This window comes from Aethalodelphis obliquidens, unplaced genomic scaffold (genome assembly GCF_003676395.1).
Source record: "Aethalodelphis obliquidens isolate GAN/ISIS:26980383/991018 unplaced genomic scaffold, ASM367639v1 scaffold78, whole genome shotgun sequence".
In the NCBI taxonomy this organism is placed as follows: Eukaryota; Metazoa; Chordata; class Mammalia; order Artiodactyla; family Delphinidae; genus Aethalodelphis; species Aethalodelphis obliquidens.
The window spans coordinates 5,712,126-5,734,268 of NW_020838022.1; the positions used below are offsets into that span (position 1 = coordinate 5,712,126).

A 22,143-nucleotide genomic window follows, 5' to 3' on the forward strand; every position below is an offset into this window, starting at 1 on the left:
AAGGCTAGAAAGTGTCAGGCTGTTCCTGGAACCTCTATTCAGTTCGAAGAGTGGGACAACCCCATCGGGTACCACGCCATCAGTCTTGATGTGGAAGACCCAGCTGATGGAGGGTAAGGCGGCTGATTTCTAAGTAGGAGGGCAGTGGGTGCAGGGGGTGTGAGCCTCTATGCTCCCCACCGCGGAACATCTCTTTTAACCATCTTATATGCTTAAAAAGTTAAAAAAAAAAAAAAACCTAACGTGGGGCATAGGTGCCAAGGAAAAGTATAGAATTTCAGGGAGAACAGAAACTTGCTTTGGACTCAGTGCTCTTTTGTGGCAGAAAGAGATAAGGACGGCGATGTCTCTAGACCCTCTGGATTCTCAGTAGAAAACCATAAGCAGGTTTGGAAAAAGGAATTCTCTTCTTTAAACCGGAGTTCAGTAAAAGAACAGATCTTTTCTTCTCTCTGGAGACTGGCTTTCTGAAAAATAGGATAAGCATGATGAGGAAAGAAGCCAGCTTGGGGTCCAAGGAGCCCAGGTTTGAATTCTGACCTATCTCACCACTCCTAGCTGTGTGACCTTGGGCAAGTTGCCTAGCCTATCTGAGCCCCACTTTCCTCAACTGGTAAATGGGAATACTAATGATACCTACCTCCTACATGAGTTACACACATGTAAAGCCCTTAGAACAGTGTGTGGCACAGATATGTTCAATAAATATTAGCTCTTATTTTGTTAAAGAGGCAGTGCCTTTATAGGGAGTAGAATTATTGGGGTCATGCTGCAGCTTAGATTAGTGGGTAAGACCAAGGACAGAGAAAGCTGACGCTGACACTTACCTTGACTTTGGGCAAGTGACTAAAGCTCCATGTTCTCATCTGTGAATGAGGATATAAACAGTACCCGTGGTGTGGGGAGCTATTGGTTCTTCTTTTGTCTCACTTCCATGGCTCTTGTCATTCTCCTCACCTTCTAATGATCTTTACTTCATGCCACTTCAGCCAGCCATTTGCCCTGGTCACACGCCAGACCTCATCATGGCCTACACAGGTAGCATCCTTGCCCTCTCAATTTCGAACATCCGCTCTCCAACCACCATGTCCCAATGTCATTGGCTTACGTAGTCTTATCACCGCATTTTATATAACCTCATCCTCCAATCCATCAACCTCCACTACCCGGCACCTCCCATCTGCCTCCATTTCCTTCTTTGAGCAGCTTACACGCCATGGTCCCTTGTTCCAATCACTCGTTTGCAAATACCCTCAACTCCTTTTCCCCTTTCTCCACCCATCGCACTCACTCATCAAAATCTCAACCCTGGATGAACCTCACCGTTTGCCTTCTCTGCATTACACTAACCCAACAGCACTGGCAAAAGTCACCCAAGCCTGTTTCCACTTAAACTGGTGATCTCAGCCTTCATAGTTGACTGAGAAGAGAGAAATCGTGTAATTAGTACATTTCAGACTCCCCACAAACAAGCCTGCAAATCTACTTGCATCTGTGTCCTTATTCTCCTTCTTTTGTCTGCTTTCAATGGCAGAAGGTCCCCTCCTCTTAGCAAATGTCAGTACTTCCACATGTCCCTTTCAAAACTTCTCAGTGTGGGGAGGGGGAAGGGTAAGCTGTGACAAAGCGAGAGAGAGGCATGGACATATATACACTACCAAACGTAAAATAGATAGCTAGTGGGAAGCAGCCGCATAGCACAGGGAGATCAGCTCGGTGCTTTGTGACCACCTAGAGGGGTGGGATAGGGAGGGTGGGAGGGAGGGAGACGCAAGAGGGGAGAGATATGGGAACATATGTATATGTATAACTGATTCACTTTGTTATAAAGCAGAAACTAACACACCATTGTAAAGCAATTATACTCCAATAAAGATGTAAAAAAATTTTAAAAAAACTTCTCAGTGACTTCAACCACGAATTTATCCTCATCCTCCTGTCATCCATCTCTTCATTTTGTATAGGCTGTAATATTTGCCTTCTTTAAAAAAAAAAGACCCACTCCACTCCACTAGTCTCCGTAGCTACCACCTTATTTCTGTTCACCCCCCTCAATGCTAAGCTCTCCGAGAAGCTACTGGCATTTACTGTCTCCACTTTCTCATCTCCCATTCCCTCTTCAACCCACCCAACCTCGCTTCCGTCCACACGCTATAATGAAAACTGCTCTTAACTAGGTTATCAAAATCTTTGATGCCACATCCAATAGAAATTTCCCTGGTCTTCTCTTATTTGATCTCTCGGAAGCCTTTGCCACAGTTGATCATGCTCTCTGGAACTTTCTCCTCTCTGAGTTTCTGTAACACCTCACGCTCCTGGCTCTCCTCCCACCCAGGGACTGCTTCTTCTCAGTATCATCTTCTGGGTCCTTATGTCCTCAACTTGTAAATATTGGCACACTCCAAGACTCTGCCCTCTGCCCTTCTCTCTTCTCCGCCTGGGTGATCATTCAATGGCTTTCAATGTCATTTTATACTGAACAATCTCAGAAGTTTATCCAGACTCCCCTCTTGAAATCCACATTTACATACACAACTGTTGAAGAGGGATATCCGCTTGCATGTCTTGTAGGCACCCAGACTGAACGTGGTCAGAGTTTTGTTCTCCTACAGTCTTCCTCATTTCCATACATATATCTACCCAGTTGCTCAAGCAGAAAACCAAAGAGCTAACCCCCCTCAAATAGATCTCAAATGCATTAACTTCATTTGGCCTCCACTGCTGCCATCTGATCCAGGCTACCATCCTATGCTTCTGGCCTCCTAACTGGTCTCTTTGTTCTCATCCCTTTCTCCAGTCAATCCTCTCCACAGCAGGTTTCTGCGCCCTTATTAAGTGCAAACTGGGGGCTTCCCTGGTGGCGCAGTGGTTAAGAATCCGCCTGCCAATGCAGGGGACACGGGTTCGAGCCCTGGTCCGGGAAGATCCCACATGCCTCGGACCAACTAGCCCGCGAGCCACAACTACTGAGCCTGTGCTCTAGAGCCCGTGAGCCACAACTATTGAGCCTGCGTGCCACAACTACTGAAGCCCGTGCGCCTAGAGCCCATGCTCCACAACAAGAGAAGCCACTGCAATGAGAAACCCGCGCACCGCAAGGAAGAGCAGCCCCCCCCCTCGCCGCAACTAGAGAAAGCCAGAGCGCAGCAATGAAGACCCAGCGCAGCCAAAAATAAATAAATAAAATTTGTAAAAATACTTAAAATAAATAAATAAATGCAAATTGGCTCACACTTCAAACCCTTCCATGGCTCACTGGGTCACTTAGAAGAGAAAATCCAACCTCCCACCATGACCCAGAAGGCCCTGTGTCACCCGGCCCCAGTCGACCTCTCCAGGCTGGGCTCTGGCCCGTTCCTCACTCACTTCCGGGCCTGGGCAGGGCAGCTCCCTCCATCTCCACTCCAGCTCTTCCTAAAGCTCACTCCATCCCTCACTTCATTCGGGTCCCTGCTTGCACATCACTTCCACACAGAAGCCTCCCTTGACCACTTTATCCAAAGTTGGCCTCCATCTTTCTCTATTTCAACACTTGGTATGCTTCCTTCATACTTACCGTAACTTGCAAATATTTTGTTTTGTCTTCTTTATTGTTTTTTTGATGGAGTCTACCTTCCCCACTAGACTATTAACTCTCTGGGGAGCAGGGACCAAGACAGTTTTATACACTATGAGATTTATATATGTAAATAAAAGAGCACCGTGTCTGGCAAATAGCAATGTCAATATTATTATTACCTGTAAAAACTGAAGAAATGTACAAGGAATCAGTGTCTATTTGTACAGATTAAAAAAATCAAATTCACTAAAAATTTCGGCACCGCAGTTTTGGGGAGTCCCCTCCGGAAAGGTCTCTCCAACTAACTACCCTTCCAGCAGATCGCTCTTCTCTCCACAAGGTCTCTGCCTCATGGGTGTGGGACACCTCCATGAGGGGACTAGGCCATATTGGAGGGGAAGGAGGGGACTCGGCCTTCCTTCCTTCCTTTGACAAATATTTATCTGGGGTCTCACAGAGGAAATCTTTCAGAACTACCAAAATCCTTCCTGAAAGTTTCATCCAGCTCACTTCAAAATCAGGTTAATATATGGGAATTCCCTGGTGGTCCAGTGGTTAGGACTCAGCGCTTTCACTGCCAGGGCCTGGGTTTAATCCCTGGTCGGGGTACTAAGATTCCACAAGGCGCGTGGGCAAAAACAAAAAACAAACCCCCCCAAAAAAACCAAGCCCCCACCCAAATCAGGTCAATATAAAATATATCAAGAATCAAACATATAAAGAGGCGACCAAGTCCCACGCCAAAGCTACCAACCAGGAAGTGATGGCACAGAATCTGGGCATTTCACGAGCTCCCCTGTGGTTCTCAGCACCAGGCAAGATGGAGAAACTGGCAGTGTGCTCTCTTAAGAGCATGGGTTTTGAAGGGGTTTCCTGGTCCTTTTATCCACCTAGGGAGTCACCCCACTTCCCCGTCCCCACGCCCTGCTGCCTCCTCTGCCCAAAGCCACAGCTGCAGCTTGGCCAATGGGGATGGGGGCTATTGGCATAGCCAGGTACCCATTCCCCACCTCCTGTCAACTGCTCTCTGCATGGAAGGCTCATCCCCTTGGCCCTTTCTCAAGGTAATACTGCTCCTTTGCATGCTTTCCAAGTCTTCTGCACCCACTCCTCTTATTCCAGGATGGTGTCCTGGCCACAGATGGACAGTGAACCCATATACAGTGAAACAACCGTACCAGTTGCTAATCTTCACTGTTGTACACTTGATTTAAGTTGGAATTGTTTTGATGATTTATGTTTCGTGTAATTTTCGATGCTGATCATTGTAGGACACGGCAAGGGCAGAGAGAGAATACCTCTGCTGCCTGCTGCTGTGTGATCTTAAGGCGAGTAAGGCCTTTCACCTGTTTGAGACTCAGTCTCCTCATCTATAAAGTGGGCATATTCATTCCTTCATTCAGTCAGTCAATCCCTATTTACTGGCTACCTCTCGTATAAGGCGCCTAGGATGTCCTCATACCCGTATCACAAGGTCGTTGTGGGGACTGAGCGGGATGCAGTGTGTGGGATCTGCCCTACAGCCATCACCCACAGGTGGTGTTGCTGTTAATTTGGGCCTGTGAACAACGGAAATCATCAAGTTTTTAGTAATTCTAAGGCTTATAATTTTTAAATGTATAAACTCTTAACAAGTACTTAGGAGACTTGATAACCCTGATATCATTCATTAGAAGGCCAGCAGAGCTCATCCCCTCAGGCAGAGCCTTCCATGAAGCCTGACAAAGCCTCGCTACCTGGGCACCGCCAGTTCCTCCCTGAGGGTGATTTGCGCCTTGCTTGTTTCTGTTTTACAAAATGGTGTCAAACAAAATTAATCTGTACTCTGTTGGCAGATAGATTTTTACCATTTCCTTTTTCGATGTTCTTTTATTGTTTCCAGCATCTGTGCACTCATTCGTCTGACACATACGTACTGACCTCTGCGCCAGGCGCTGCCGCAGGTGCTAAGGATGGGGCGGTTCACCCCTCAAAGCCTCGGCCCTCAAGGACCGGACATCCTAGGGAGGCCTATATATCGTGCTCACCCTCACTCCACACCAAACTGTAAAGTGCCTGAGATCTGGGGCCGTGGTGGCAGCTCTTCCCTTGATGCCTCTCAAACACACAGCAGAGAACAGCTGAAGGCACACAGGATGCCCTCCCGAAAGGCACTTTTTGCTGCCTTATGTTGTGCCGGGCTCACTGGAGCTAATTCCCATTAGAATGTCAATTCTAAGCATTTACATGTATTATTTCAATTAATCCTCACAGAAGCCTGATGAGGTGGGCGTTATTTTAATCATCACTTTATAAATGAAGCCACTGAGGTACGGACAGGTGAAGAAACGTGGCTAAGGTCCTAAAGCTAGTAAGTAATGAAGCTGCTGGATTCGACACCAGGTCATGAAAATCCTCATGTCAACCCCTGAGACTGTCCTCATTTGACATCACTTTCAAATTGAGCGTGGGCCCAGACAGACTCCTAGCCTTTGGTATCAGGTGGCATTTTCTCTTGACTGCAGAGTCCCGGGGTGGCCCTATGTTCTAGGCTGAAAACTGAACATCTGGGAAAGAGCAGGCTAGCCCTCATGAATCTGTTCATTTTCCTGCGTCACCTTGGTTATCTCACTTAAATCCAGCGCAAAGAACTCAATAGAGTTGCTTTTATAGCCAAATTAGAAAATGGGCAAGACGTTTTACAAGATACCAAGTGCACGGGCTCTTTGAGACCAAAATGAAACCTATTCTAGGGATGAAAATACTAAGTAGAAATGGGGGTCATTTCAATTGCTGGAGATCCTGGGTTTGTTTTTTTTTTTTTTTTTGAGTTACTGAAAAAACTTTATTCACAGAGCAAGTGTGAAAATGTCTTTTTATTGGTATTAAAAGGGCATTTTAAGGCTGTAATACCAGCTCTTTATTCCTTAAAGGGAAGCAGTTACTATAATGATGTACTTGGAGCAACACGGCTAAGTTAGCACCTTCCCTCTTCACTGGGGAACCATGAAGTCTATTATGTTCCCTCAGGAGGGCAGTTTTCCATGAGAAATTGCTACATTTGTAAAGAACATATTGACCATGATGAAAAGATTTTATCCACATCTACACGATGATGACAAAATTGCACATGACTAAAAGGTCTGGGCAGCCCAATTCTCAGGAACAAAAACTAGAAACAAATGTCATGATGCCCATAAAAATGCCTTGATGTGTCTGTCGAGCGTGGGAGATCCTGGTTTTTATGCTACAAGCTTGTTCTCAGGATACAGAGACATGCTATCAAAGGCAGAAGCAGATACTTACTTTCAACTGCAAGGCTGGAACTGGCAGGTCCACCGTCAGGGGGGAAATAGATTTTCTTACCTAGGAAAATAGAAAACCTGATTGGGAATGAAATCGGGGGCTGGGTTAGAAAGTGCCCAGAAGCCCCCCAGGGAACCCCAAATCGCCTGGTCCTCAATTTATAGACACCTGACATTTTATCAGTTACTACAAAAACAGAGAAGCTTCTGTTTTGAAGGCCCTGTGGGTTTTGTTCCCATGTTACAGGCAATGTCTCTGATCAAGGGTCACTGACTTCCTCAACAGATCCTGGACCATCGGTCACCAATTAATCCGACAGATATCTGCATTAGTAGGAGAGTCTGAAGAGTTGGTAGCAGTCGAGACTTTAGCGATCAACATTTGTTTGAGAATGTGTCTAGAACTTTCAGGAATTGGATAATGCCTGCATGGTGGCATTGCCATGATGTGCCTGGCATATAGTAGATGCTCACTAAATCTTTGCTGAATTGGATTTGAACTGCACGGGCTTGTTATGTTTGGGAGGTGATGATTTGAGCCATCTGTGTTCTAACCATCTGTTGAGACAGGGCTCTGCTGTGTGTGTGCACAAGCATATATACACAGTTGGCCTCATCTGTCCCTCTGAATCCAGCAGGAGCAGATTTTTGAAAAAGAGGACTAGGGTGGGAATTCTCATAGGTTTCCCAAGCATGACATTTTTATGATTTACTCTTTAGGTACATTCCTAATCAAACTGTGGGAATGATGGAGTGGTATTTTAATGGGAAATTGGTTTTCGACATTAGGATGGAGCACAGCACCTGACCTGGGTAGGGCTAGACTGAACAGGCCCTTTGTGTAATATATATACTTGGTTCGGAAGTAAAAGCAGCTTCTAGCAATTTCTTTCAGGCATGGAACACTAGAACCAGATATGTATGGACCAGGGAGCTGGAAAGAAAATTCATCTAGGGTACAGAAAGCCAGAGGATTAAATATCTGTCGGGTGAGTGAGTAAATGAAATGGTGAATGAGCCTTAAGGATGCTTTCGTTTGTGGAGGGGTGTGGGTCTGGGAGCAGAAGCCCCAGACAGTCAGGCACCGTGACGCTCTCCAGGCAGCAAGGGGGCTGCCTCCAGTCACTTTGAATTTTAATGTGTGGAGCAGATGGATGGTATAGATGGCCCCTGTTCTTGCCTAGGGGTCTGGCATTATTGCAAGTTGCCAACCTGTTTGGAGGATAGAGTTTTGAGCCTGTAGGTATGTCCCTGAGTTCTGTCTTACAAATGGATTATTCGGCAGCTCACAGTGAGGTGAGTGCAGGACCCTAAGATTTTAGGCAGCAGCCCATTTTTCTAGGGTAAGTCCAAGTCAGCAGACCAGGGTGAATACTCTGAGCCAAGTGCATCTGTCTGGCTATCTATGCAACCCTTTAGTCGTTAAACGGTGACTATCGACGCAGCCTAGTGAAGACAAATGGAACTTAAGCAAAACATTCTATCCCTCAGAAGCCCTGTAGCTGGAGTGGCAGCAAGTCGTCCTCACATCCCATCTCACGCCAACTCACTCTCAACCACAACCAATCAGAGGCAATCCTCCAAGCATCTGGAGGCATTTCCTTACTGTGGGCTGAGCCGGAAGGCAGGTTGAAGAGCAATCCCATGCTTCCGGCCGTCTGGGCAGAGTTGCCATCCTCCCACGAGGCAGATTCCTGAGGATGGGTTAGGCATCTCTCTGGCTGGAGGAGACTTAGGAGGGGCTCATACTTCCCATCAGGCTGGGTCTCTGGAACCGAGTGCCCAGTGGAAAAGGCATGAGGGTAGCCAAGCTCTGGGAAGCTGGAGCTGGCGAGGGAGGAGAAATGCCTCGGCTCGCCAGGCTGAATGGAAGGGCTCCCGGTCAGGGACACTGGATACTGATCCACAGCCATGGGACCAGATCCACTCAAGCTGCAGCTGGCGGCACCATTTGCAAAAGATACTTCCGGCTGTGGCTTTGTCCACTGAGAAGAGAAACGCCACTGATTTGGAGGCATGCCACTATCTGGGAAGGAAAGATTTAGAAGACAGTTTTATGTATTGTTTTCAAAATGGAATTAGCTTAATTTATTTCTGGTTAATATATACTATTTTTTAATTGTAAAAAAAATCACTCTAAGCATAGTATCTAGAGACTGCCATTGTCTACCTTTAGGTGTACTTCTTCCTAAGATTTGTTTCTATTCATGTATGCATTGTTTTCACATCACATATTGTTTTCAAGGTCGCTTTTGCATTATTAAAATATCGCAAACATCCTCCCAGAGCAAAGAGCAGAGCCAACACCAGATTTTTAAATGGCTGCAGGTATCCCATCATAAGGCAGTACATCCCTTGTCCAACTAGCCCCTCAAGGAAACTTTTCTAGAAGTAGAATTACTTGGTTAAAGGTGATTGGTGTTTGTTTGTTGCCGTTGTTTGGCTTTATTTTATAGCTGGTGCTTGGAACACACCGAATAGGAGGACTCCACAGAACTTTACAAAGGGTTTAATACTTGCTTACATCACCCAACTCTAGGGATTGAAACCCCACTTTCAAGAGAGGTCTGGGGCATGGGGATGTTAACAGACTGGACCAAGTTAGCCAAGCAGCTTAGCCAAGTAGGGATCTGAGCTGGAGGGATCAGTGATGGGCAGGGAAGTGGTGGCTTGAACCTCTTCCTGCGAAAGCGAAATGCTCAAGGTCAAGCAGCAACTCAGTTTCTTCTTGCAAAGTTCTTGTGGACAAGCTAGTGGGGATGGAGTCTCCTTTGGTCTCAGAGACACTGTTCAAATTGCGCCTCTAACAGCTGCTGAATCAGAGTTCTCCAAGAGTCTCGGGCAGCCCATGACATGGACGGGCATTTTCCCCATTCTCAACACCCACTCAGGAGGAGGGGCGGAGGGAGAGAGCGAACTGGCAGATGGGGCTTAAAGCCTGGAGGTTCTTATCTATCCAAGATAATGCAGAGGGCGTGTGGGTGTGGCTGTCAGGCCCCCTCCCCCTCCTCCTGCACCTGTCCCAGTGCCCCTGAATGTTCAATTTGCCTGGATTTTGTCTGAGAGGTCAGCCCAGTGATACTGGAGTGTCCCACCCACCACCACAGCAAAACAAGCCCTAACCTACACGGCACAGATACTCTGCCCAACTTTTCCCAGCGTTCACGAGAGATGGGCGATGGGTGGCTACTTTTAATGAAGCCAAGGGCAAGGAAGCATATGAAGATTTGTTCCTGGGGATGGATGTTACTTTTGAAAACTGTTATCTGCGGGCTAGTAGCAATTCAGGGCGCTGTGTAGCACAAACAGAGTGATTAAGCTGACTTAGGCTAATCACTGTTTGTGCTTCGTATTGAATGAGGGCACAGAACATGTCCGAAGCACAAATGAGAAACAATGCGTGGCCTCTGATAACTGGGCAGTTTCCATCTGAACTGGCTTCACAGATCTCATGCACAGGACCTAGGTTTTGAACACTTGAAAAGTGGAAGGCAAGGCCCCAGCGTGTTTTGAAAATTTTTAAGAACTGCTTCCCTTCCAGAATTCTCTGAGTGAAACGTTAAGGGGAGTGGGTGGCGCGCCTCTGGCCAAGGTCACACTTGGTCACTGAGTGCACCAGAGCACAGTTTGGCTGGAGTATGTGGCCCAATCCTGAATTCACAGCAACCCAATGGTGGGCCTTGGGTGGCCTGGGGAAAGCACCTGGCCAGAGCAGGCTTGGGTGCGGTGTCCCGTGGAGCAGAGACCCTAGATTTTGGTGGGCCTCTTTCCCAGGTTGCTTGGGCAAAGAGCTTCCAACAACCACGGCCATCTATCCTGGGGACCGCTGGAGTGGCTCCCGGTTGCCACCGCTAGAAGTGGCCCTGGTGACACTTCCTTACCCAAGATCCCCCTCTTAGCTACTTGGGAGATGAGGGAGCCCTAGGGAAGACTCTGCTGCCTTCTCAAACCCCAACCTACACTAATGAACGGAGAGCGGGCAAGGAGCTCTTTGCGGACACTTAGGGAAGGCTGGATTTTTCTCATTCTTTTTCTTTTCCTTCAAGGTGATACTAGGCAGTGTTTGTGAAATGTTAACCACCTCCTATCTTGTGATGTCTTGAAGTGGATGCTGCTTTAGTCTTTTTTTTAAATTAAAGTATAATTGGCTTACAATATTATTTTAGTTTCAGGTGTATTTAGAGATTATACTCCATACAAAGTTACTATAAAATATCGCCTATAGTCCCTGAGCTGTACATTACATCCTTGTAGCTTATGTATTTTGTGCCTAGTAGCTTGTACCTCTTAATCCCTTTCTCCTATTTTGCCCCTCCCCCTCCCTCCCAGGCTGGATTTTTCTTTCAGTAGGAATACAAAAGGCTTCCATCCCCTCTACTCCAACTCTGAACATGTAGCCCCAGCCTCTTAGTCCCATCCATGCCTCTAGCATTCTTGAGGCCTCTGGTCCTAAGACCAGGTCCTGTTCAGAGAGCGCAAGTCTCCATTTCCCACCCTGCCCTTTTAGGGTGAAAATAGCTAGCTGTTCTCTGGCGTCCTAAGCAAACCCAGAGGCACCACCCATGCCACCCATAGACACTGCTGAGAACCCCAGAACCTTCTACAAAGCACCTCCAGGCATCAGAGTTTGCTTCCACCCCAGAGGACCCTCCCTCCACTCTATCCTTGCGTGGTGGTCCCGTCTCCCATTCCAGACTAGTTTCTGGACACACCAACTTCAATGTCACCCCCTCAGAGAGGCTCTCCCTGAGCTGCCAATGTCCAGGGTGTTAGCCTGCTACTCTCTGACTATGCCCTGCTTACCGCTCCGTGGCATAAGCCTAACCTGTGATTCCATTCCCTCCTGCCCTCCTTCCCTCACTATTGGTCCTCCCCACTAGCCAGTAAGCTCTAAGAGGACTGAGATCCCTTCTCTTTTGTTCACCATCACATACTCAGGAACTTGCACAGTGCCTGGCACAGAGTGGGCCCTGACTAAACGTTACTGTAATGAAGGCACACCCACGTGTGTGCCCTCACACGTGCACAGGCATACTGGCGCACACACACACACACACACACTGTCCCCACTAAATCCTTCTCTGTGGACGAGAGCAGCACGCAGAGGGTCTAAGAGCACAGACTTTGAGGCCAGACAGGCTGGGAGTCCAATCCCAGCTCTGCCACCTCCTATATGTGTGACACCGAGCATGTCCCCTCCCGTCTCGGAGCCTCTTGGGGCTGTCGTGAGATGGAAGGGGACAATACATGTAAAGCGTTTGGCATGGTGCCCGGGACCTAGCAGGCACTCAAGAAGTGAGAGCTGTTGCTGTGGTTTAGAAACGCAGTGTAGGCTCACATTCACGGGTTTCTCCCCTGGTCTGCAACACTCCACAGAATCAACCAGGAAAAAGCAAATTGGTAATGCATGAGGCCTGAGGAGCCTCCTTGCCCTCAGTCAGCACAGAAGGGAGGGCAGGAAAGGACAAAGCCAAGGCGTCTGGGAAGCAGTGGCAGCCGCAGCGCTTCGGGGCTGACGTGGAGGATGGAGTAGGTATTGGCTATGAGAGAGATTTCAGAAGCCTTGGCTTGGTGTGTACATTCCCAGAAATAATCCATCAGAGGTGGGCAGGAACAACTGTATGTCTAGAAGAGCTTTTATTTATTGAGCACTTACTATGGGCCAGGCTATTTATCTAGCATTCTGGATGCATCTCCCGTGAGCTTCACAGGAACCCAGATGAGAAAATAGTGGTTAAGCGAACTCGCCTAAGGCCACACGTAGCTAGCAGGTATAGAGCTGGCTGATTCTCAGCCTCAGACTTCATTCACTGGTTCTGTCTCCCATAACTGCAAGAATGCAGCGAGCCTGCACTTTCACACACTCCCGTGGCCGGACGGGGGGCAGATGGGCATAACATTTCTGGGAGCAATTTGTCAGTAGCTATCGAAACCCTAAAATTTGAGTGGACTCTGATGCAGTCATTCTACTTACAGCCATTTATTTTAAGAATATAAGCAATGATGCCTGCAAAAATTGAGCTACAAGGATATTCGATGTGATATTTACATATAGTGAAAGACTGGCAACAATCTAAATGTCTGAAAATTTTAATAGATCTGGTACATCTATAAAAAGGATACTCTTGAGCCATAAAATGATGTTGTAGTAGAACATGTAATGGCAATAAAGATACATACGGCTTATTGTCGGTTAAAAGACCAAGTTACAAGCCATGATGTGCAAAATGATGTTAGTTTGTAAAACTTAGTATGTGCACATAGATGCACATGTGGTTTTGTGTCCTGAATGCTTCTGTGTTTTCTAAAGTTTCAAAACTTGACACATTATTTTTGTGATTAGAAAAATTTAGTTAAGTAAAAATTTATGAACCCACTTGACTCAGTGAACCTGTCACAGCTGTGAAATAATTGCCCGATTACCTTCCACCCATCTTTTCCTCCTTCTTTGTCCCATCTCCACCTTTAATATAAATGCTGTTTTATGATGAAGTTGAAGCCAAGATCCCTCTGAACACACACACATATCTTGCCCCACGAACGTCCCAACTTTGACCTGCCTGATTCATTCATCCCAGAAACAAAGAGGATATTCTTTGTATTAGCCGACGGCTGAAATAACACCAGAGGCAGAGACAGCTTATGGAGGACAGTCCTGTTCCAGGGCACCCAGTTCGGGGGGGTGGGTCCTATTCAGTCCCACCCCCTCCTTCATGGCCTCCTGCCTGGGTTACCTAGTCTTTTGCTGATTATCCAGGTTCCCTTTCCCAACTGAAAATAGGAGATTAAACATAGAAAGTGTACTAGTATTTTGAAAGTAGCTAAGAGCTCAGTATCTGGAAACAAATGATCTGGCTGTGAACAGCTGCCCCTTACTAGCTGTGGAATCTTGGACAAGTCATTTGCCTCTCTGAGCCTCAGTTTTCTTACCGGGAAAATGGGCATGGTGAGAATTAACCAATAGGTTGGTCTGAAGATTCAGTAAGATAATTCACGTGACAGCCCCTAGCAAAGGGTCTGGCACACAGGAAGTGCTCAATAAATATTAGTCATTATAAACATTATTAGTGAGAGTCCTAATAGGCATGAACTCTCTGGCTGGGGTGTCGTCAGGGTCTACAAAGGCACCACAGTGGAATAGTCAAGAGACTGATTCTGGAGTCTGACTGACCTGGGCTTCAATCTCTATCACTCACTGGGCTGTGTGACCCATCCCATCACTTACCCTCTCTGGGATGCAGTTTCCTCCTCTGTAAAGTGAAGCTATTAATACCCATTGTAAAGTGGCTTTGTGAAGTACAGCACGCATGTAGGAAAATGCACAAGTATAAGTGTGCAGCTGGGGGTAAAAATTTTTCACAAACTGGGTGATGAGTACCCAGATCAAGGAACAGAATATGACGGTCACTCCAGAAGCCTTCCTCAGCCCCCTTTCCCATCACTAAACCCCTCCAAATGTAAGCCCTCTCCTGTCTCCTAACACCATAGATTCTGTTTACCCAGCTTTGACCCTTATCAGTTGTAGTGGATTTAAAGGACTGAAGTGAATGCAGTTACAGCACAGCACCTGGCACCCAGTGTGGCTCCCTGTAAGTTAGTGCAGAGTCCTCTCCCTCATTGGGAAGGAAGACACGAAGTAATCAGGGTTCACAGGGGCCATAAACAACTAGCATGACTATACCTCATGTAGATATTCACACTAAAACAGAAACCCAAGACACGGAAGCAACCTAAATGTGCATGGACAGAGAAATGGATAAAGAAGATGAGATACACACACACACACACACACACACACACACACACACACACACACACAAATGGAATATTACTCAGCCATAAAAAAGAACGAAATAATGCCATTTGCAGCAACATGGATGGACCTAGAGATTATAATACTAAATGAAGTAAGTCAGAGAAAGACAACTTTCATATGCTATCACTTATATGTAGAATCTAAAAAATGATACAAATGAACTTATTTACAAAACAGAAACAGACTCACAGACTTAGAAAACAAACTTATGGTTACCAGAGGGGAAAAGGGGGGAGGGATAAATTAGGAGTTTGGGATTAACAGATACACACTTCCATATATAAAACAGATAAAAAACAAGGTCCCACTGTATAGCACAGGGAACTCTATGAACTATATTCAATATCTTGTAAGAATCTATAAGGGAAAAGAATCTGAAAAAGAATAGATCCATATATATGTATAACTGAATCACTTTGCTAAACACCTCAAACTAATACAACATTGTAAATCAACTATACTTCAATTTAAAAAATTTTTTTTAAATAAAAAAGAAAGAAAGGAAGGAAGGAAGGAAGGAAGGAAGGAAGGAAGAAACCCAGCATTTCTTCCCCACCCCGACTGGATTCTGGAGGGGGCAAGAGAAGGAGACTGGCTATAAAAGACCTCTGAGGGCTCAGGCTGTACGTATACCTTCTTCTCAGCAGCCCTTGAGCATGTTGCCAGGCCTAGGGCTGGGCTCGAGGCTGGGATAGGAAGAATACAGGGTGGTAGTGTACCAGAACCGTGACCCCAGAAATAGTAACTTCTGAAGCTTCTCGAGTTACCTACTCTAAAATCCCCAACATCCTTCTAAAAGGGAGATAATTCAAAGATACTTTCAGCTTGTGTTTTCTTTTCTACAAGGAGAGCCAGTATAAATTATACCTAAGTAAATAAAAGAGTAACTTTGATTTGAGAAAAGCAGCCAGGAAGTTCAACGGCATTTCCTAGCCATACGGGCCTCAGTGTTTGGGCTTTACGTGTTTGGCCTGACAGAGCACCCTTAGAATGTGGGTGAGCCCGCCATGGGAGCCCGTGAATGGAAGCCTGTTCTCCGTGTGGCTTAGCTGAGGCCTCTGTAGGGCCAGGCAGCCTGGGACTGGCCTGAAGAGGCTGAGAGGATGCTAAGGGTCAGTAATGAATTTCCCACTATCTTCGAAGCTACGTGCATCTCATGTAACACTTCCAGTGAGAACAACTGGGGACCCGCCTTCTTTCAGGGGACCCTCCCCGGAGGCAGCAGAGCTTATGAGAAACTTGACTCCTAACTGCGATAAGAGAGGCCTTCAGGAAGACGGACTTTCTCCTTCATTTCAGTTCAAGCAGCTAGACGAATGAACATTGGCCTAGCCCCTACCACGCGCTGCGAGGGAGACACATCTTCACAGTCCCGGGATCTGTGAGACTCTCACGGAAAATGCAGCAACCCAGAAGGTAGGTGGAGAAGAAAGCCGCCTCTCTGTTTGGCCTGGGAAGGCTGGCTTGGGCAAGATATAAGGCCATGTCCAAGTTCCCTTGGCGGGCAGGGGCTTCACAGAATACAGAGCAAAGTCAGAAGGCATAAGAAACAGGGCAGCAGCCACTCAGCAGAAGCACCTGGACAACTTGGGGGCTGACGGGAGGGGCCTGCCGCTTTGATCCTGATGTTTTGAAGGTGGGCCCTCGTACCCACTGTAGCCATTCAGAAACATGCGTCAAGCCTTCACACCACCACCGCAAAAGTAACTACCACCTACATGGCATTTACTATGTGCCCTTTGACATGCGTTATCTCACCTCTTCTCTAGTTCAATAATACTCAGCTTTACAGATGAGGGAACGGAGGCCCAGAAAGATGAAGTGCTGTGCCCTGAGATCACATGGCTGATCAATGGTGAAGCAGGCCCCGCCTCAGGCTGCCTGGTTCTAAAGCCATACACCAAATGAATCTCTCTCTACAGTGACTCCATAATTGACAGAATCAACACCTTGTGATCCAAGTCACAACTTCAGGGGGCTTCCCTGGTGGCACAGTGGTTAAGAATCCGCCTGCCAATGCATGGGACACAAGTTCGAGTCCTGGTCCGGGAAGATCCCACATGCCATGGAGCAACTAAGCCCGCGTGCCACAACTACTGAGTCTGCGCTGAGAGTCCGCGAGCCACAACTACTGAGCCCCTGTGCCACAACTACTGAAGCCCACGCACCTACAGCCCGTGCTCCACAACAAGAGAAGCCACCGCCATGAGAAGCCCATGCACCGCAACGAAGACCTGATGCAGCCATAAATAAATAAATAAATTTTTTTTTTAAAAAAGAGCTCTACAAATCACAATTTCATTCATTCACGAAATATTTATTGAGCACCTTCCAGGTGTCAGACATTAGGCTGGGTACTTGGAAAACATCAGTTAACAGGTTGAGTCCCTGCTGCCACAGAATTCAGAGTCTAGGGGGTAGGAAGAGCTAAGAAACACATAAATATATAATATGCCACATGGTGACAAATGCTAAGAGAAATAAAACAGGGTAAGACAGAGAGTGACAGGGTGGGGACTTCTATTTTTTAAATAGATTGTTCAGGGAAGGCCTGTCTGAAAAGATGACATTCCAATGGAGACTTGAATGAAGAAAGGGGAAGTCATGCCGTTATCTGGGGAAAGAGCATTTCGGGAATAGGGGAGAGGAAGTGCAAAGGGCCTGAGGCAGGACTGTACTTGTCAAGTTCTACAAAGAGAAAGGAGGCTACACTGGAGTGAGGGAGGTGGGAAGTGGTAAGATATGAGAGCAGAAAGATGACAGGGGCCCAGGCCGGGGAGGTCCCCATTAAAGACCTTGGATTTGATTCCAAGTGAGACGAGAAGCTAGTGGAGGATTTCAAACAGAAAAATCATATGGTACGACTTTCAATTTAATGGTATAGACTGAAGTGGGGCAAGGGCAGCAGCAGGGAGACTGGTGAGGAGGCTGCTGCAAAATTCCGGGGGGGCTTCCCTAGTGGCGCAGTGGTTGAGAGTCCGCCTGCCGATGCAGGGGACACGGGTTCGTGCCCCGGTCCGGGAAGATCCCACGTGCCGCGGAGCGGCTGGGCCCGTGAGCCATGGCCGCTGAGCCTGCGCGTCCGGAGCCTGTGCTCCGCAACGGGAGAGGCACAACAGTGAGAGGCCCGCGTACCATAAAAAAAAAAAAAAATTCCGGGGCGGGGGTGTGGAGACGGCTTCGCAGACCAAGGGGACAGCAGTGGAGGTGAGGACATGTGGTCAGAGCTCGGATATATTTTGAAGGTAGAACTTACAGAATTGTTCGAAGGATTGGATGTGGGATATAAGATAAAGAGAGCAGTTAAATATGACTCCAATTAATTGGAAGGATGCAGCTGCCACTTATGGACGGAGCAGGGTGACGGGGAAACTAAGAGTTCAGCTTGGGACCTGTTTGGTTTGAGATTCCTATTAGTTCTGTGAAATGAAGGTATCAAGTAGACAGCTGTGTAGATAGGTCTGAAATCCAGTCTGGGCTAGAGATACGCATTTGGGATTGACCAGCACACAGGCGGTATTTATATAGATGGTATTTAACACCAAGAGACTGGAAGAGATCCCCTAGGGAGTGAGTGTAGAGAGAGAAATTGTCTGAGATCGGAGTTCTGGGGCTCTCAAATGTTTAGGAGTTGAAGCGTTGAAGAGGAGAGGACATCCAGCAAAGGAGACAGAAGGAGGGTAACCAGGAAGCCAGGAGGAAAAGCATGAGGGTGTGACATGGAATCCAAGTGAAGGAGGTATTTACAAGAGAGAGCAGTCGACTGCAGCAAACGTTGCTGACGATGGCTCAGCTAAGATGAGGACAGAGAAGGAACATTTGGCTTTGGAAAGTGGAGGTCCCCGGCTAGCCTGGATAAGAGTGGTTTCAAGGAGTGTTGAGGATGAAAAACAGAGTGGAGTGGATTCAAGAGAACAGGAGAGGAGAGGAAGAGGACGGAGAGTCCACGGACACCAGTTATAAGTCTTGCTGCAAAATGAAGCGAAGAGATGTGACAATAAGACAAGAGTTGGTTTTATCTCAGGTTGGGTTTACAAGGCGAGCAGGATAGAAGTGAGGGACTATGAACTGCTGGCGCTGACAAAGAAGGGATTGTAATATATCCAAGCCAAAGTGTTCAGAACTAACCCAGAGTCAAATACCCAAAGTGAGCAGACTTGTCTAGGCATGAAGAGCCTGCGGTTTTGACCCTTCCCAGGAGCCAGTTAGATCCTGTGAATCCCACTTACCGCATGTCAATTCCCCAAACGACTCAAGAGCAGCCATTCCTGCCGCTGCTCTAAAGCGCTCAGCACACCGTTAGACAGCACACCTCCCCGCTGTCCACCCAGCCCCTGGTGCCCAGTGTTTCCTTTAGGATCTGCTGCTGCTACACCCCCTTCCACATGTTTCCTGAAGTCCCAAGAGTCTCTGAGGAAATCACGTCACCTGACTGGAAAAGTTATTTCTGGGAGAGAAGCAAATTCTGAAAAGCTATATCAGCTAATACACCCACTCCCTGCCCAGACTGAAAGAGTCTGGCCAGCCAGGGTGTTGGCGTCTGAAAGCAGAGGTCCCACTTGGAGGCATTCAGCACGTGAGCGCGGCGCCTTTTGACACAGCTGTCTTGAAATGTGTTTTGAAAAGAAAGAATGCTTATTATTAAAAAAAAAATGACCCAAGAGCTTGTGCAATAGACACCCCTGATGCTGTTAAGGGTGGGGAGAGGGATGCCGCCAGACAGTTCATTTGCCTCCCTCTGGCCCTGGCCCTGCTCCCTAGAGCACCCACTATTAATTGAGAGGAGGCTGGGTGTACACGCGGGGGACACGCATGCTCTTATCACAAGTCCTTTGGTGTTCCTGACCTGTCAGACAAAAGTAGTAGTAATAATAATAATAATAGTACAGATAATGGTGCTAATAATGAACAGCTGTGGCGCTCTTACTGTATACTGAGTAGTGAGCTCAGCACTTAACACAATTGAGGACATAAGGGAATAGGTATATCAATTTGATTAAACAGTGTCCTTTTTGTTTTTTGGCCGTGCCACACGGCTCGTGGGGATCTTAGTTCCCCGACGAGGGATGGAACCCGTGTCCCCTGCAGTAGAAGCACAGAGTCGTTACCACTGGACCATCAGGAAATTCCCTAAACAGTGTCCATTTTCATGTGAAACTTCTGAGAAAAGGGTGTGGCTTCTCACTAGACAGTGTGACGTGCCTTCAGGAAATATACACACGTCTAACAGCATTGAGGGCATCAGAACTGGTCTTTCCGTGATAGCCCGATAGGTAATTCCAGCCCCACTCTCCCGACATGCTCACCATTCCTCAGGATCACATCTCCGCTCTGGCTGGAAGGGCTGAGTCCCTGGGGGCTCTTGACATTGCCCAGAGCTCTGGAGAAGTGTTCGTCCACTACGCTGCTGATGTCCCCTTGGAAATAGGTGAAAAGGACACAGCGGGAATTCCATTCAGTCTTGATAGGACTCTGCATCTGGACGGCGGTCTTCCTCACTTCTTCCATCGTGACACAGGGGAGAGCTGCGGAGCAAACGCAAAATGTCACTGGTACTCTTTTTCCAAGCGGCTTGGCTGTAGTTTGGAGAAGCAGCGTCCTTGAGGGCGAGCAGTTTGCTCCTAAGGTTCGGGCTTTCTCACTGGGGCCCTGGGTAGCTGCGCAGCTGCTGAGTCCAGGAAACAAGACAGAGCTCTACCAAGTCCTGAAGCGACTCTCTTACAAATGAAAAAGATTGTCTGGGAGCATGATTAGAAGAGCATCAGGAAATGAAAAAGAAAGAGAGGGAGGGAGGGAGGGAGAGAGAGAGAGAAAGAAAGAAAAAAGAAAAGAAAAGAAAGAGGGAGGGAGGGAGGGAGGAGGGGGAGGGAGGGGACACTGAGAACAAAGAGTGGAGTAACTTGCCTTCTGGGGAAGTGTCTGCCTCCCGCGAAAAGCACGTGCAGATCCCCCTGAACAAGGGCACTGAGTATCCCAGTAGAGCTTGGCTAAGCAGTCCAGTGGGTACTGACAATTTCAGGTTCCCTAATAAGCACTGCCTTCCACCTTGGCGACTTCCACGCAGGAGCATCAAACACATCAAATTCTCCCTCCCCTCTGAAGCCATAATCTGTGTTCGATGGGGTCCTGCACCCACCCCCACCCCATCTTAGAAACTAGCAATTACAAACAACACCAGTTCTGAGGCCTCCAGACAGATATACTCTGCCCAGAGTCATTTAGAAAATGTCAGAGCTTTAAATCCAGGTCCAATTGACTCTGAATCCCATATTCTTTTTTTTCTTTTTTTTTTTGGTCGCGCCGCATGGCTTACAGGATCTCAGTTCCCCAGTCAAGGATTGAACCCCGGGCCACGGCAGTGAAAGCCCGGAATCCTAACCACTAGGCCACCAGGGAACTCCCAGACAGATATACGCTGAAGCAAATGCAGAGAACACTTTTCACACTAATATTTTGTGGCGACATTGGGGAAAAGCGCTCTGTTCACCACGCTTCCTCTGCGCCTAGAACGGTGCCTGATGCCTAGCTTAATATTGAACAAATGCTCAACAGCCGTTGGCTAAATTGCCTTAAACTTGGCCTCCATCATTGGATTCTACCTGTGAGCTCCTTGAGGGCAGAGGCTGTCCTTTTGCACCCAGGCGGGGACCGGCACACAGTGGGCACTGGAGACAGGCCGTGGCCTTCCTTCACCAGGAAGTAACCAGTCTGGGTGCTTCGTCACCTCTGGCCATCCAATCCGACTTGCCCCGTGCTCTGGCTAAAGACACCTTGAATCTATTCTGATGCATATAATGCAAATGACTAGAGTTTAATAGCTCTCCTCCCTCTCTAGTCTCTGAGATCCTCGAGGATGGGGACCATTTCTTATTCATTTCTTTATCTCTCGCACCTAACACTTAGTAAACAATGGGCTGAGTGGTGAAATGCCATTTCGGGCAGTAAAAGCACAAAGCAAGGAAGTCACACCGGTCACAGGTCAGAGGACCTGGGCTTGCCCTTGGCTGGATGTGTGCCTTTGGGGGAAATCACAGAGCCTCTCTGGGCTTCAGATTCCTCTAGGGTAAAATGAAGAGGTTGGGGTGTATGAATTCTGCAGCCTGTTCTTTTATGGTCCCGCCAGAAGTGCCAACAGATTATGATGAAACATTACGAGGGAATCCGGCAGAGAGCAGAGGACCCTTACTTAAAAGTTCTCCTTTCGGAATCCTAGCCTCAGTCACGGCTGGATTCTCTAGTCTCCAGAAGCCTCTGATGGAGCACGTCAATCTGTTTCCCCCGGGTGACAACCATGCTAAGTAAGCATCACAGGTACTACCTGAAAACTGAATCCACTGTATCCTTATTTCAAAACACACGAGAACAACCACTTTGAAAAACTGGCGGTTTCTTCTAAAGTTAAACGTACACTTAACCATATGACCCAGCAATCCCACTTCTAGGCACATGTAACCAAGAGAAATGAAAACAGATATCTGCGCAAA

General features: G+C 47.4%; 1 protein-coding gene across 1 annotated transcript; it reads right to left on the bottom strand.

The window, feature by feature from the left end:
* Positions 1–8,330: 8,330 nt before the first annotated feature.
* On the bottom strand, positions 8,331–20,167 carry VGLL1 (vestigial like family member 1). Its single transcript, XM_027092460.1, has 2 exons — positions 19,966–20,167; positions 8,331–8,869 (listed from the first exon to the last, which is right to left on the bottom strand). Exons 1-2 carry the CDS (start codon positions 20,165–20,167, stop codon positions 8,331–8,333), a joined length of 741 nt encoding a protein of 246 aa, XP_026948261.1.
* Between the last annotated feature and the right edge of the window lie 1,976 nt (positions 20,168–22,143).